This window comes from Fringilla coelebs (assembly GCF_963513975.1).
Source record: "Fringilla coelebs genome assembly, chromosome: 1".
Taxonomy (NCBI): domain Eukaryota; kingdom Metazoa; phylum Chordata; class Aves; order Passeriformes; family Fringillidae; genus Fringilla; species Fringilla coelebs.
In genome coordinates, this window is record NC_140028.1 from 92,229,635 (window position 1) to 92,243,287 (window position 13,653).

At 39.1% G+C, this 13,653-nt stretch overlaps 1 protein-coding gene across 1 annotated transcript in view; it reads left to right on the plus strand.

The window, feature by feature from the left end:
* CDKAL1 (CDKAL1 threonylcarbamoyladenosine tRNA methylthiotransferase) overlaps window positions 1-13,653 on the plus strand; it is a 378,616-nt gene that overhangs the window by 128,876 nt on the left and 236,087 nt on the right. Inside the window, exon 8 of the mRNA XM_084207700.1 lies at window positions 12,840-12,960. Within this exon, the coding sequence (XP_084063826.1) occupies window positions 12,840-12,960 (121 nt within the window). The remainder of the gene's footprint in view (window positions 1-12,839; window positions 12,961-13,653) is intronic.

Sequence of the window (13,653 nt, forward strand, 5' to 3'; positions counted from 1 at the left end):
TTAAGGGAGTAAGATGATAACCTGGGTCAGCATGCCCTCCCTTTACAAAAATGGGGTTTGTAATATTTATACTGACTCCAGATATTACTGCTTTTTTGATAACATAATTACTCAGGTTATGGTGACTGAATGTTAAAGAGTACAAATAATCTAGTAGCAGCTGTTAAAATAATGATTTTCACTGAAGGGATTTTTAGATTGCATTTTAAACATTGATATATTGCTGGAAAATAATGTTCATAGGAATGTTAGTGAACATTTAAACTTTAAAAGTGTGAATTATTGGAAAGATTTTTGTTCCTTTCTAGCTTACTAAAAGTGATTTGAATTAGAAGGAGAAAGTGAGCTGCTGAATCCCATACATAGTGCCAATTACATTAGGGAATTCCAATAGGTAATGGAACACAGGATTTCTAGAGTTTCATCGGAAAAAAATGAATGAAAACCAGCTCTCTGTTTTGAGAGAGACATTGACACACTGGAGAGAGTCAGAGATGTTTAAGAGGCTGAGACTGGATCGTTTCTCCTCATAAGAGAGCCTGGGAAGGCTCAGGGAGGGGGAATCACATCATATAAATACCTGAAGAGAGGGTGCAGAAAGAAGTGAAACACTCTTTTCAGTGGTGCCCACAGACAGGACCAGAGGCAACGGGCACAAAAAAGCACAGGAAGTTCCCTCTAAACGCCAGGAAACTCATTTTGACTGTGAGGGTGACCAAGCCCTGGCTCAGGTTACTGAGGGAGGTGGTAGAGACTCCATCCCTGGCTGTAGTCAAATACTGTGGACATGGTCCTGGGGACCTGGCTCTCAGTGGCTCTCCTTGGTGACAGGGTTGGACGAAGTGGTCTCCAGAGGTCCTTTCCAACTGTAACCCATCTGTGACAATAAAATTGCAATTGGAAGGAGAATCAAGTTGGCAGAGATGATAGCATAGGATAATGGCTTACTTTGGTAAAAGCCAGCCATAAAAATAGGAGCTTTTACTTATATGTATTTAATTTACTTCAATAAGCTGCATTATTTTATGTATTTTGGAATAATCTACTAATGGAGAAGAATGTGAAGCTCTTTTTCTTTGTGTTTTATGAAGAGTCTGTGAACTTCCATTATCAAAGTGAAGTAAAATACTGTAGACAACAGGACTGTTGATTAGATTATTTTATTATATTAAATAGATACATGGTACAAAATTAAATTAGTGCTAGATCAAATGAAATGTAACCCTTTGTTTTCATGAGTCTACATTGTTTGCAACAGGTTCTGAAGCTGCTAATGCTTTCAGGAGATTGAGGTGGTGTGGGACAGGGGATTAAATATGAATTCTGAATTCAGAGCCAGTTTACACCTGTGACTTTTAAGCTGCATGTCTCTCATAGCTATATGACACACTTGGTTTCACTTTTTTTTTTTTTTTACGAAAAGCTAAAGGTTGCATGGGTGATATACTCTTGCAGTGTGGTTATGTATATATTGAAAGCTTCAAAAATACTATATACTGAATGTTTAAAAAAATTTGACTGAATAAGTGGAACTTCATAGCTCTGTAGACTGCTCAGCCTAAGTTGTCTGGGTTTTCTGTCCAAATACCCAGGTGGAAACAGGTTACCCTGATGCAATTTTTAAGTCTAAAAGTCTGGCTTTCCTTGGCTTCTCATTTCTTAAGTGGTACCTTAGTTTTTTCTTGGATGCTTAAATTTTGTAGTACACAGTTTACAAAGAGGGGAAGTTTGCAGAAAGAATTTTTTTCCTTATCTTTTTTTTTTTCCCAATAGTCATCTTTTCAGTTTTTCATGAAAATGGCTTCCCTGTTGGATTTGGTTGAAACCTTGCTGCACTCCCAAGGAATATTGATTTCTTGGAATAACTTAGAACTCTTTGTATGAAATATGAAAGGGTTTCTTCTAGCTTTATTTCTCAGTTTTAAGGGCATTGGCAGGAAGACCTTTTCAGAGCAATTCCATTCTGCTGGGTCAAGAGATGGTGGTAGTTTCAAGAAATATATCTTTGTGGGGGTCTTTACCACATACGTGTGAAGTCAGTGTAATTGTTAGTTACCAACTCTCCATCGAGATAATTCTGATAAACACTTTTTATGTGACTTTATCTTTTTATCCTGTTTCATCAGAAAATGGAAAAGAAGGATATGCACATTTGTTGTTGCACTGACAGCTAAAAGAGAGAGAGAGACTTTTAAGATGCTTAGTGATTTCTCATTTTTATGCTATCCTAACTTTTATCACAAGTGGTGAATTGAATCTTTGAAATTTCCTAATTAGCAGGTAAATTAGAGGTAAATTGCCACTTCCAGAAGCAATCTTCAATAGCAGTGCAGTATTTGTATGCAGGTCATGTCTAATTAATATTTATACTGTGTCCCAAGGTATATTTTAACTAGAGGCATCTTCACGTACTTTTCATATGATATGGTAATAATCTGAAACCTCTATGCTGCCTGTGAGGAACTAGACAAAATAATTCACTGACAGTCTCAGAACTGAGTTTCTCAAAGTGACGGCCACAATTGTGTAGCCACTGTGTCTCTCATTCTTCCTGATAAACAGAATGGTTTTGTCATGCAGGGTTCTGATTTAACAGTTCAGTAAACCTTGCTTCATCTGCACATTCCCCAGATTTTAAATCTGGATTACAGCAATTTTTACATTAGGGCAACACACCCACTCATGTGCTTAGTTTTCCAGTAAGGTGTTATGATGACACAGAATGTTAGGAGAATATTGCTAAGGAGTTGTGGTGTCTGTGAGCTAGGTGAAAACAGGCCTATAATTGATGTGTGTTGCATCACTTACTAAAATTTCTGTATAGCATATAAAAGTTATTTGACATGACCAGTTTCTGTGGTGTGCTCCAATAAGCTGAAGATTTGTCTTTGGAGCTGCAGAATGTCTTTATGGTGACTGCTCAAGTCAGCTTTTTATGAATCAATCTAAAATCTGTCTTTAAAAAAAGCCTGTGTGTGTATACAAGCTTGGCTATAAACAGTTTACAATAGGCAAGAGAATACATTTCTTCTGTATTTTAAAGGAGAAATGTTAGCTGCTTAATGGAGAAATTCTTCTTTTCTGGCTTTGAATTTAGGTCTTCAGAGATTTAGGTCTTTTCCCCTTCCTTTCTAGACATGCTCTCAAATCTCACGTTTTTAAGGGTTTGTGGGGGTGGGAGGCGTGGGACCAGAGTATTTGTGTACAGTCTGCTTTTAGCTTAGGCCTTAGGGAGATGAGGGACATAGGCTGAATTGAGTTTAGTCCATATTGTGTCTGCCTAATGCTTTCACAAAACATAGTTTTACAATGGGTCATTAGACCTGATTATAAAAAACAACCGAAGGAAATTACTTCAGGGTTGAGCCCTTTAACATAACCTTTCTCAGTTTCAGTCACGTTGACCTGTCTGGTGAAGTTGTCCATCCATTCCCAGTTTGAACACTGACCATTATTTGCTCAACTGTTTAATTGTCTTCATGTGGTTAGCAGGATTCACGATAAGTTGCAATGTCTGTGTGAAAAAGAGGTGAACAATACCTATATTATATATAGGCTAAAGTGTAGAATTTATACTGGATTGTCCACCTGACCGTGAGTGTGTGTGTATATGTATTTATCTGTGCATATATGAATGCCAGAATGTTAAACAGTGTTTGTATGTGCTGCTTGGTTTCACAATAATCTGCTGGTAACAGTAGATAAAATAGTCTCTTTTCAATTTCTGTGACTGTGGGAAGAGTAGCCTTGACTTAAGAAGTTGATGACAGGCCAAATTCAAGAATAAAAATTGGAGGAGTCGGGAGTTCCTATTTGAGGAAAAGTATCATTTGGCTCCCAGTCAGGAAAGGGGCTGTTTGTGCCAAAATGCAGCTTAGGGAGGGTCAGAGGGAGGGTAGTGGCCTCATCAAGTCTCTGTTTCTGTTTCTATCTCCTTTGAAAGGACAGAGAAAGGAGGGGTGAGGGGGGCAGTTTTGGGTGGGTTGTTTTATTTATTTCACTGTGCGGTGGGTTGACTTTGTCTGGCTGCCAGACCCCCACCCAGCTGCTTTCTTGTTCCCACTCCTCATGAGGGCAGTGGAGAAAATAAGATGGGATAACTCTTGGGTCATGATAAGGACAGGAAGATCACTTACCATCATGAGGAAAACAGACTCGACTTGGGGAAAATTAATTTAATTTACTGCCAATTAAAAATAGAATAGAGTGGTGAGAAACTATAGCTACCTTCCCCCACCCCTCTCCTTCCCATGCTCAGCTTCATTCTCTCATCCCAGACTTCTCCATCTCCTGGTGCAGAGAGATGGGGAGTGCAGGCGGTGCTCAGCCCAGTACAGCCCCTCTGTTCTGATTCTGCTTCCGCACCCTGTCCTCCTGCTCCAGCCTGGGGCATTCCTGCGGGCTCTGGCGATCCAAGGGCTGCTCCAGCGCGGCTCCTCCGCAGGGGTGCAGTCCTTCAGGAGCAGGCTGCTCCGCTGGGGGCCCTGCAGGCTTCGTGCCCTTCCTGCCCGGAGCCCTGCTCCGCGCTCCCGCTCCGCCGCGGGGAGGATCGGCTTCGCTCTGCCCTTCTCCAGCGGCTGCGGGCATCCAGTGGAGCGCCCGCGGCACCTCCTCCTTCTCCTCTTTCTCCTCCTCCTCTTCTCTCCTTGCTGCTCGCAGGGCTTCCCCTCACGCTTCTTTCCTGGCTGCCAGGCAGTGTTTTTCGCTTTCTTACACCTGTGACAGCTGCGGAGCTCCGCGGTGCGCTGTGACGGGGCTTTCGGAGCCAGCTGGGGCCGGCGGGGTCCGGCCCTTGGCAGCCCCGGCCTCTCCCTGCAGAGGCCCCTGCAGCCCCCTCCACACACCCCGGGAGAGTCCCATGTCACTAATGCGATTTCTAGGAGGTTAAATTGCCATTTAAACTGAGATTGTGGAAAAGTAAGGGCACTATCTGGAAAAACTGTGTTTGAGGCAGGTTGGATAAGACTTAAGCAACCTGGTCTAGTGGGAGACGTGCCCGTGGCACAGGGGTTGGGACCAGATGGTCTTTGAGGGCCTTTCCAATCCCTTAACCAAGAATTCTGTGATTCTATGAACTCATGCCAGGGACTGTGTTTAAAAGACTTGAGAAAGTTGGATGGGATTGAAATAATGTTTTCAGTGGGAATACGCAGAGCTATAGTGAGTCAGTAACTTGGGGCCATGACTGCGATTAAAGGATTCGCCCATCACTCATTTGTATGTATCAATCCCTGAGGTCAATGGCATAATGTGGTACATGTCACCTGCCTCTGTTTTGTGTGCCCTGGATTGGAAATTTTGGAGATACTCCTATTTAAACAAAATTATAATTTTTTTGTTGTCATTAAAGCATTATGGGTAGAAAGAGTGTCATGACCCAAACAAGTAGCTTTTTCCCCCATTCTAAGAACTACTTTGACAACAAGCATTGGTTTATAAAAGACCTGGCTGGAAGGTGTCCCACTATATGGTTTTTAAAAAAAGGTTTTTTCATGTGGCCAGAGGCTTCAGTGAGAACACCAGGCTGTGTTTTGATTGTCCCTGACTGCTTACTAAAAGTGTGAGGTACTGAAGGGTACTGATGAGTTCCAAATAGTAATACCATGATCTGTGTGCCATTATCAGTTCAGAGAGTTCAGCTTTGTAGACTGTAAATGAAATAAAAATGTAGAGCATGATGAGGAATATACAGTAATTGTGGAGAAACTGTTTCTGCAAAGGCAGATTTTAATTGCTTTTGTAAAACATCAATAATGATGTGGCTCAACATTAAAATCGTCTCTGCTGGGGCAACAAATTTCTGTTACTATCAACTGATTTTTTTCTCTTACAGGAAAGTTTATTGCTGTTTTTGCTGTGTCTGTTCAAATGCTTTTGGGCATGCAGGGACTATTAGGTATGTGAGATGATCCAGGACTTCAGATAGGTTTAGTAATTATTTTTCTCAGTGTAGGATTTCACTGATTTAATTTATAAATCTGTTAGAACTGACTATCCTTGTTATGACTGTCACTGTTATGCCTTTATTTTGTAAGTAGCTCACAGAAACTGAATAGGAGATAAATAGTGCCACAGAAGAAGAAAACAAGCAATTGGGGGAAACAGACTGAAAATCTCAGTAGCACAACTGTGATTGCTCATTGTTAAATGAGACTATGATGGGCATGTAAAAGGTGCCTGTTCTTCCAAACCCATATGTTCTCTTTTCCACACTTGGAGTGAATGACTATCTTACAGCATCCTTGTTTTTTTGTCCTATTCACATTGGTTAGACTCACCTGGAATTATCTCTGTTAGAGAATCCTCGTGGCTGGTAAATGTAAAGAGTACCTCACGATTTTGGAGACAGTGGGAAGTTCAGATCAGCGTTTCACTCTAAGGCTAAATTTGTTCCATTCATCCTGCACACCCCAAAACATTAGGCAAGCTACTTGTGCTGCTGCAGCTGGCTCTGACAATCCTGCTTTCAGCACTTCCCTTCCTCATAATGCAGCCTGTTTTATCTGATTCAAAATGTCTTTTCCCTTGGAAGTTTCTCTCCAGGATCTCCTGAGGTTTTGAGCAGAATCTTTGATCCTAATCAAATGCATTTCTTCACAGAGAGCTGAGGACAGAGGGTCAGGGGAACTCTTCCTGTAGTCGATTCTTAGTATTGTCCTTTTGAGCTCTGGAATTGTGGCTGGCATTTTGAGCTCACAGGAGATTTAACGTTCAGACACTTTTTCAGAAAGACAGTAACATTGCATGATCTCAGAATAAGTAGGATGGAGCTAGTGAATCCTGAAAGAAAAAAGCAGTAGTGCCTTAATAGGGCATTTCAAGTGCTTTTCTGTGATAGAGGAAAACTGTATGGATGTGTCAAAAATGTTCCTGAATACTTATATTCTTAATTTAACTTGGTGAAATTTTTACATGGACAGTAATTCCTTGTTAATAGTTTTTTTTTTCTGTATGACTTCTTGTACAGTATGGTTTTAGTGCTTACAGATATTGTTATGATTGAGTCATACACTGGGAGACATGCCAAAAATAAAGAGGTATTGCATGTTTAATGGAGAGAAAGTAGTGTATGAATTTTACCAGTATGGGACACCTGTGGACCTTTTCTACTGAATATCTTGTTTTTGAAATTACAGTAGTGAATTTTAAAAAGCTCCTGTCTTCACCTTTGTGACACTCGCATTCGAGAGTCTTCCAAAGCAGCATGATTGTTGGATGCTAATTCCAAGTGCAACACTTAGTAGCTAGCTCTCTGTATTTCAAGCTAGTAATAAATGTGCTGTATGCTTAGTAATTCCTGCACATTTCTATGAAGCTTTTTGATTTGGTATAGGGTGGAAAGCAATCTTTTTATGAAAGAGTTTTGAATGCAGAGACTGGATCAAACATAGCACCAGCTATCAGCATTCTAATGGGTCTGGATGCCTGGCCCAAGGCACGGTGCAGTGAAACACAAGGAAAGATCAGTAACTCTGACACCATTAGTCCGAGTTAATCCCTGTTCCTGCCTACACCAGATGAAGGAGTTTGACTGTTACAGGACATTCCCATCTTCACTGATCTAGAAGAGGAGTAATTTCTATTAGTTGCTTGGTCAGGAGCAGGACATATATATACCTCTCAGGTTTGGCTTTTCTTTTCTCTCTGAATTTACTTGGGACAGGAAATGCCACTGATGACATTCAGGGATGCCAATGTGTTGCTGACCAGCTGGGGTTGGTTTGGATGGGAGCATCCAAACAGCAGAGTCCTAAACCAATTAGTGTCCTTGTTTTTGCACTTGTGTGTGTCTGACAGCATGTGATTGCTCTGGGGAGCTTGGGAATTCCTTTGAAATCAGTCATGTCTGCTGTGGGACAGCATGTTTGTGCTGCAGGGCAGGGAGAAAAGATGGGAGAGGAGCTTATGGTCTGCCTGTGCTTGATGCTTCTTTCAGTCTTTATTACTGCTTTTGGTTCTTCTTTACACTTCTTCCTTTAATTTTTCTTTGAAGAAATGAATTACTTTGTTTTCCCTTCATATGCTTTTACCTTCCTTTCCTTAGCTACACTGCTCCGATGTGCTATTTTTTCCAGTGCTAACCTTGAGGAAAGGAAACTCTCTATTCATTAAGAGCCAAACAGTGGTGGAAGGAAACATGTGCAAGAGTACATGAAATAGTGCTTAATCCTGTTCCTTAAAGATGCTGGAGAAAATCAGGTTGGTGAGAGACATCTGAGAAGTGCAGAACGGCGCTCTGAGGAAAAAAGCGTCTTTCAGGAAATGGTGAATAACCTCTAAGCATAGTGATGTAACTGGGAAAGGGAAAGAGTGTGTAACAGAGCAAGCAGAAAACAATAGAAATTGTTGCTGCCAAGGCTGGGGTTTCCTGCATCTTTGAGGATTTTCTGTAAAATCGTGGTTTTGAGCAGCATGAGATATCTGCAGTGAACTTGGAAGCTAAGAAATCTACTAATCTGTGGCTGGGAGTTGTGTTTCAGAGTCACACTGTATAGCTCCAGTGGGGTGTGCAGAGATGGGGAGGGACCCTCAGTGGGTGCTCTCTTCGAACTTTCAAGCAGATATAATTTCCCAGCAGTTATTGAGGAGTGTAAACCTGTGGACAGAGTGAAGCTGACCATTTTTTTAAACATAATATAGGTCTACTAGTATCTGATATGACGCTGATAGCCAGGTAAAGGTTGCTAAAATTTACTAAGCCAGGTTACTTCCCCCTGACTTACACTTGTAATGAGCTAGGAAGATACCAGTCCCATTTGAATCTGTTTGCTCTAATATCATTAGCATGCTTCTGTGGTTCTAGGTCACAGGGGTATGATGATAACCTGAGGTTCACAGGACATTTAATGCTATAATGACATATTCTTATGACAAAGAAATTCCATTACCTTCATATATTAGTATTTCAAGACTGGGCCTTCTCCAGCAATCCTGAAGCACATACATTTATAATTAGAGGTATATGTACATGCCATTAAAACTGTGCTACTTCTTTGTGTCCTTTTTAACAAGTGAAAACAAATACCTTGAAAATATTTTCATTTTGCATACTGAATGATCAAACTAACCTCATTTAAATGCCTTCTTTTAGACTAACACTAGGATTTAATATCCTGATTTATTCATTCCAACCTTGTCCTTCTTGCATTTGCAGTGCCAAGTAATGTGAATTGCATATACTGACTTCTGTGCAAAGATGAGTTTAATATTAAACAGTTCTGAAAACTAGAGAGCTCTGATTCATTTTAAATTGTTCTTAGCTTGATTTCATTTGCATTTGCTGTGAGTGATTCTGCTCTGCAAGTGTCCTTCCTGGACTTGGTTAGTACTTCTGTTATTTGTAATCTGTATTAATTATCTACTAATTAGTGAAAAACTGCTCTGACACATGACCTAAACTACTAATTAACTTTTTCAGGTTTTGTTTTGTTTTTTCTTAATGGAATTTTATTTGCTGCTAGACTGTGTGGAAGAAGAAAAGTTATTTTTATAGCAGAAGCAATTAATAGGCCTAGATCGTTTAGGCTTTCCTATCTAACCTGACGAGATCTGTTTGTCTTTAAGCTGTGTTTCAAAGCTTGCATTGTAGAGTGAGCCCTCAAAAAAGGAGTGGTGTTTGTTTGATATCTGAGATGGAGCACTCATCATTATGGTAATAGACTTGTGATTAACTCAGTTTTCAAAAATGTTGTACAAAACTTAAAAAAAAAAAAGGAAAGAAAACAAACATGAAAAGAAAGACTCCTTTTAAGTTTGGGACACCTGCTTTGCTTGGGTAAGTTATGCAACCTGTAAAGTCAAAGAGAAGGTAACTTAATCAGATAAAATGCTTTAGAAGTAAAGCTTAATTGCAGTGTTTTGTCCCATTCTAAGCTTTGAAAGGAGGTCATGAATGAGATTTAAAATTACTACTTTTTCTGTTAAACTTGATGTTGGTCTGGGCTTAATAGTGCTGGTTAGGCAATCTAAAAAGAAAAAAGTTATTTTGTCTTTTCCTAGTTGAAAATACTTATTTTTAAGTTTTCTTGAAATAAGTATGAGGAAAAAAAGATTTAAAGCATGTGAAAAAGCATGATTCAGTGTTTATCAAGTTATGTTTTATTAATAGTAACAACTCTGTAAACAGATGTTTTAGTGCTTACTTAAAATGAAACAAAATAGTCCTTGTATGCAGTAGGGGAAAAAGGATTTAAGGTCACAAATACCGTAATTGAGGGGGTTTTCTTCTTAGGAAAAATAATTAAGTGTGCCTGCCACACAAGTTACAGTAGTTGCATGTGCATGTGCTGCTTGCCTTCTGTAAGCATTAAACTCTCTGCTAAAAATTATCTCCCACTAGAGGCATTTTTTCAGCCTCTGGTGTCTGGACTGAAAAGTACAGGGATATTGTTATTCTTGAGCACCCCACTGGTCTTACAAGCCTCGTATTAATTCAAACTTCGGTGTCGTTCAGGAGGAATATGGGAAGTGTATTTTATGTGAGAATAAGGTGCTGCATTTGATTGCCAGGCCATAGATTTCCTGAGCTCAGGCTCAGGGCTGGGGTGGGTGCTAACATTCGGTGGATCATGTGGGAGATGGCCACAGAGCTGGGGTTTCTTTCCTCAGTAAAGGAAGTCTCTGACGATAGAAGCAGCTCAGTCTTATTCTCCATATAAATTATATTCTATCTGTAGAATGGCCTCATCTTGTGGGGTGTTTTTGGGGGTGGTTGCCTGTTTGAGGACTACTCAGTATGCTCAGAGAGAGCATGAGCTAAATTCTTGTTAGAGAGCAGTGACTCACTCATATTGCTTCTCCTTGTGAGGGTCTGTGTTCTGAGCAGATGAGGCCTCCCTGATTCTGCATGCTGAGATATTACTTGGGGAGGGGGGCAGGCTGGTTTTGTGGTTTGTTGTTTTCATCTTGTTTTTTAAACTTAAGAATGGTGGTTTGACCCCAGTTCTAAGTGTGTTAATTTTAAATTTTGGGTAACTTGTTAAACCTGATTGTTTTAAGACTACAGTGAGTCGTTCCACTGCATTTTCAGCCATAGATCCAAATACACCTTTTATATGGCAATGTAGCTGAATATTTAAAAAATGCATAAGCTGGTTTATTCCAAATAAACCACAGTATTAAGAAATAAAAAAGGAATGTTTTCTGTTTCTGGTCTAAGGCACTTGCTTTTGTTAAACAAATAAATAAAATGGTGCCATGCTTGCAGGTCTTCAGTGAAGCATTAGATCAGAAAATAACTGATGGTATTGTGAGACAAGGATATTGCTGTTATTATCAGGAAAAGGTAGAAGTGAGTTATTTAGCAAATGCCAATAGCACAAACACCATATTACTAAATTTACCACAGGATATAATGAAATTCTTGTCAAATGCAACTGCAGAAGTCGTGCCTTTTGTTTCCTGTCAGCATGATGTTGTCTTCTATCAGTATTAACCATTATGTCTCCTATTGGTATTAACCTTTATGCTATCAGGTCAGTCCTGCTCTCCTATTCATTAGATCACATGTTTGATTTTGACTTTTTATGTACCTTTAAAAAACTTGAGAAAGATGTTATTCTAGAAGTAGTTGGGTTTTTTCCAGGATGTTGTTGCCATATCAAGGAAATAAATTAAGAGCATGAATGCCACATTATTCAAAAATTAATTTATGACTCCTCAGAGCAGGCAGTGAAGAAAGGCTTTGACTGATGAAGGAATTAATTTAAATTCTTATTAAAGTAAATAGCTGTTAGTAACATCAGTTAGGAGCTTTGATGTAAAACAGTTTTTAATTGATTTGAAGTGGTCATAGGCTTTCTGTGCTGGATGTAGTTTAGCTTGTACTTTATAGTTTCATGCATTCCTCTCATCCCCCCCTCCTATTTCAGAGTTAGCTTTTTGTTTCCTGAAATATTTGGTGGATTGGAGCTGTAGGGTTTACTAACAAGTTCAACAAATTGCTTTCTTTTCCTGCCAGTTGGAGCTGTTGCCTTCCAACTCTATTCAGGCATCTACCATTAGCTTTCACTTACTGTCTCTCACCTGCCTGTTCTAGGCTTTGTGGAGTAAATGATACAAGTCTTACACTTGGGAACACTTTGGACTACCTTGTGCAATAATACACACAATTGTTTTGATTCTTCATTGTTAGTCCTTGCTTCAAAATATCAGCGAACCCTGTCATTTGTGCTCTTTAAATATAGGACTTGTCGTGGCATGAGTGATGTTGCAGGCTGTTGGTGAAATTATTTGTATTTTACTCCCTGAATAATAATGGCTTCAGGCAAGTAGTTGTGAGGCAGCTTTCTGACCTGCAGTTGTCCTGGTGTGGGAGGAATATGTGCAAATCTTGGTAGTCAGTTTAGCCATGGACATGTGAGGATATGCTTCACAGCACTTCCAGACTTACACAGTCAGGTAACCTTGAAATGTGTTGATTCTCCATATAATAAGCTAAAAAAGTATTTTTTGTTGTTTATTACCTCCTAATTTAGGTATGAATTAAATTTTTCAGGAAGAATCATCTGATCCTGCCATGCAACTCATTTAAATATTATTGCTATGTTGCTATTTGCTAGAGAATCTGAAAATAAAACTGCTTAGATAATTTTAATCATATAAAACAGAAAATGTAAGTGTGAAGAGATAATTGGATGAAATAATTTGCTCATTTTAAGATGATTTATTTTACCTGTCAGTGTCTCTTTATAAATACTCCAGATGGTGGAAATATATTATTACATCTCATTCTTATTTTCAGTCTTTGAAATATAAACACTACTTCTGAAGAAGAGCAAATTAAAACAACTATGATGAGACTTCTTTGTAGTGACTGATTTTTTTTGTTTAATTTGAAGGTCATTCTGTGAGACTGCTGGGTCAGAAAAAGGATAATGGAAAACGTTTGGGGGGAGCACGACTGGATTTGCCAAAGATTAGGAAGAATCCACTGATAGAAATAATTTCCATCAATACAGGGTAAGAAGCTTCCAAACTTACAAAACATTCAGTACTGCAGAAGAATTCCTTTTATCTCTTTCTGCAGGTCTAGTGTACTACTCCTAAGCTACACAGGAGGCAGGATGAACACTTTTAAATAGTTTAAGATAGTAAATGACATTAATTTTGGAAAATAAATCCTTGCTTATTTGGTTATGAAAAGAAAAGAGCATTTATAGGGTTTTTCCCCCTCTGTGATTTTTTGATTTCTAAGATGGTAGTTCCAGAATATTTTTAGTAACTCATTATGATCTGTAAACATCGTTAAAATCTGTCTGATGTAATTGTCAGCCCAGATTTATTAATGGCTTAATTAGATATAGCTACTTCTGTCTTGCTCCTCTAACCTGTTTGTAAAGAGTCATTATGTATATATTTCATTCTTATATTCATTTGAACAAGCTATTGTCTCCTGTCAATCAACTCTGGATGCCCATTTCCCCACAAGACTACAAGCATTTTCTGTTCTGTACTCCTACTTTGAGGAATTTTATTTTAATGTTCCTTCCCTTGTTGCTTTCAAAGGCATTTATTAATGCCAGTTGGTATTCTTCCATTTTGTCAATTTATTAAAGAAAAAGAAACAAAGCAGCAACAACAAAAATCACACAAGTCCTCTTCTGATTTTCCTCTCTTCTCCAACTTATGTAGTAATGTCCCTGGTGGTTGAAT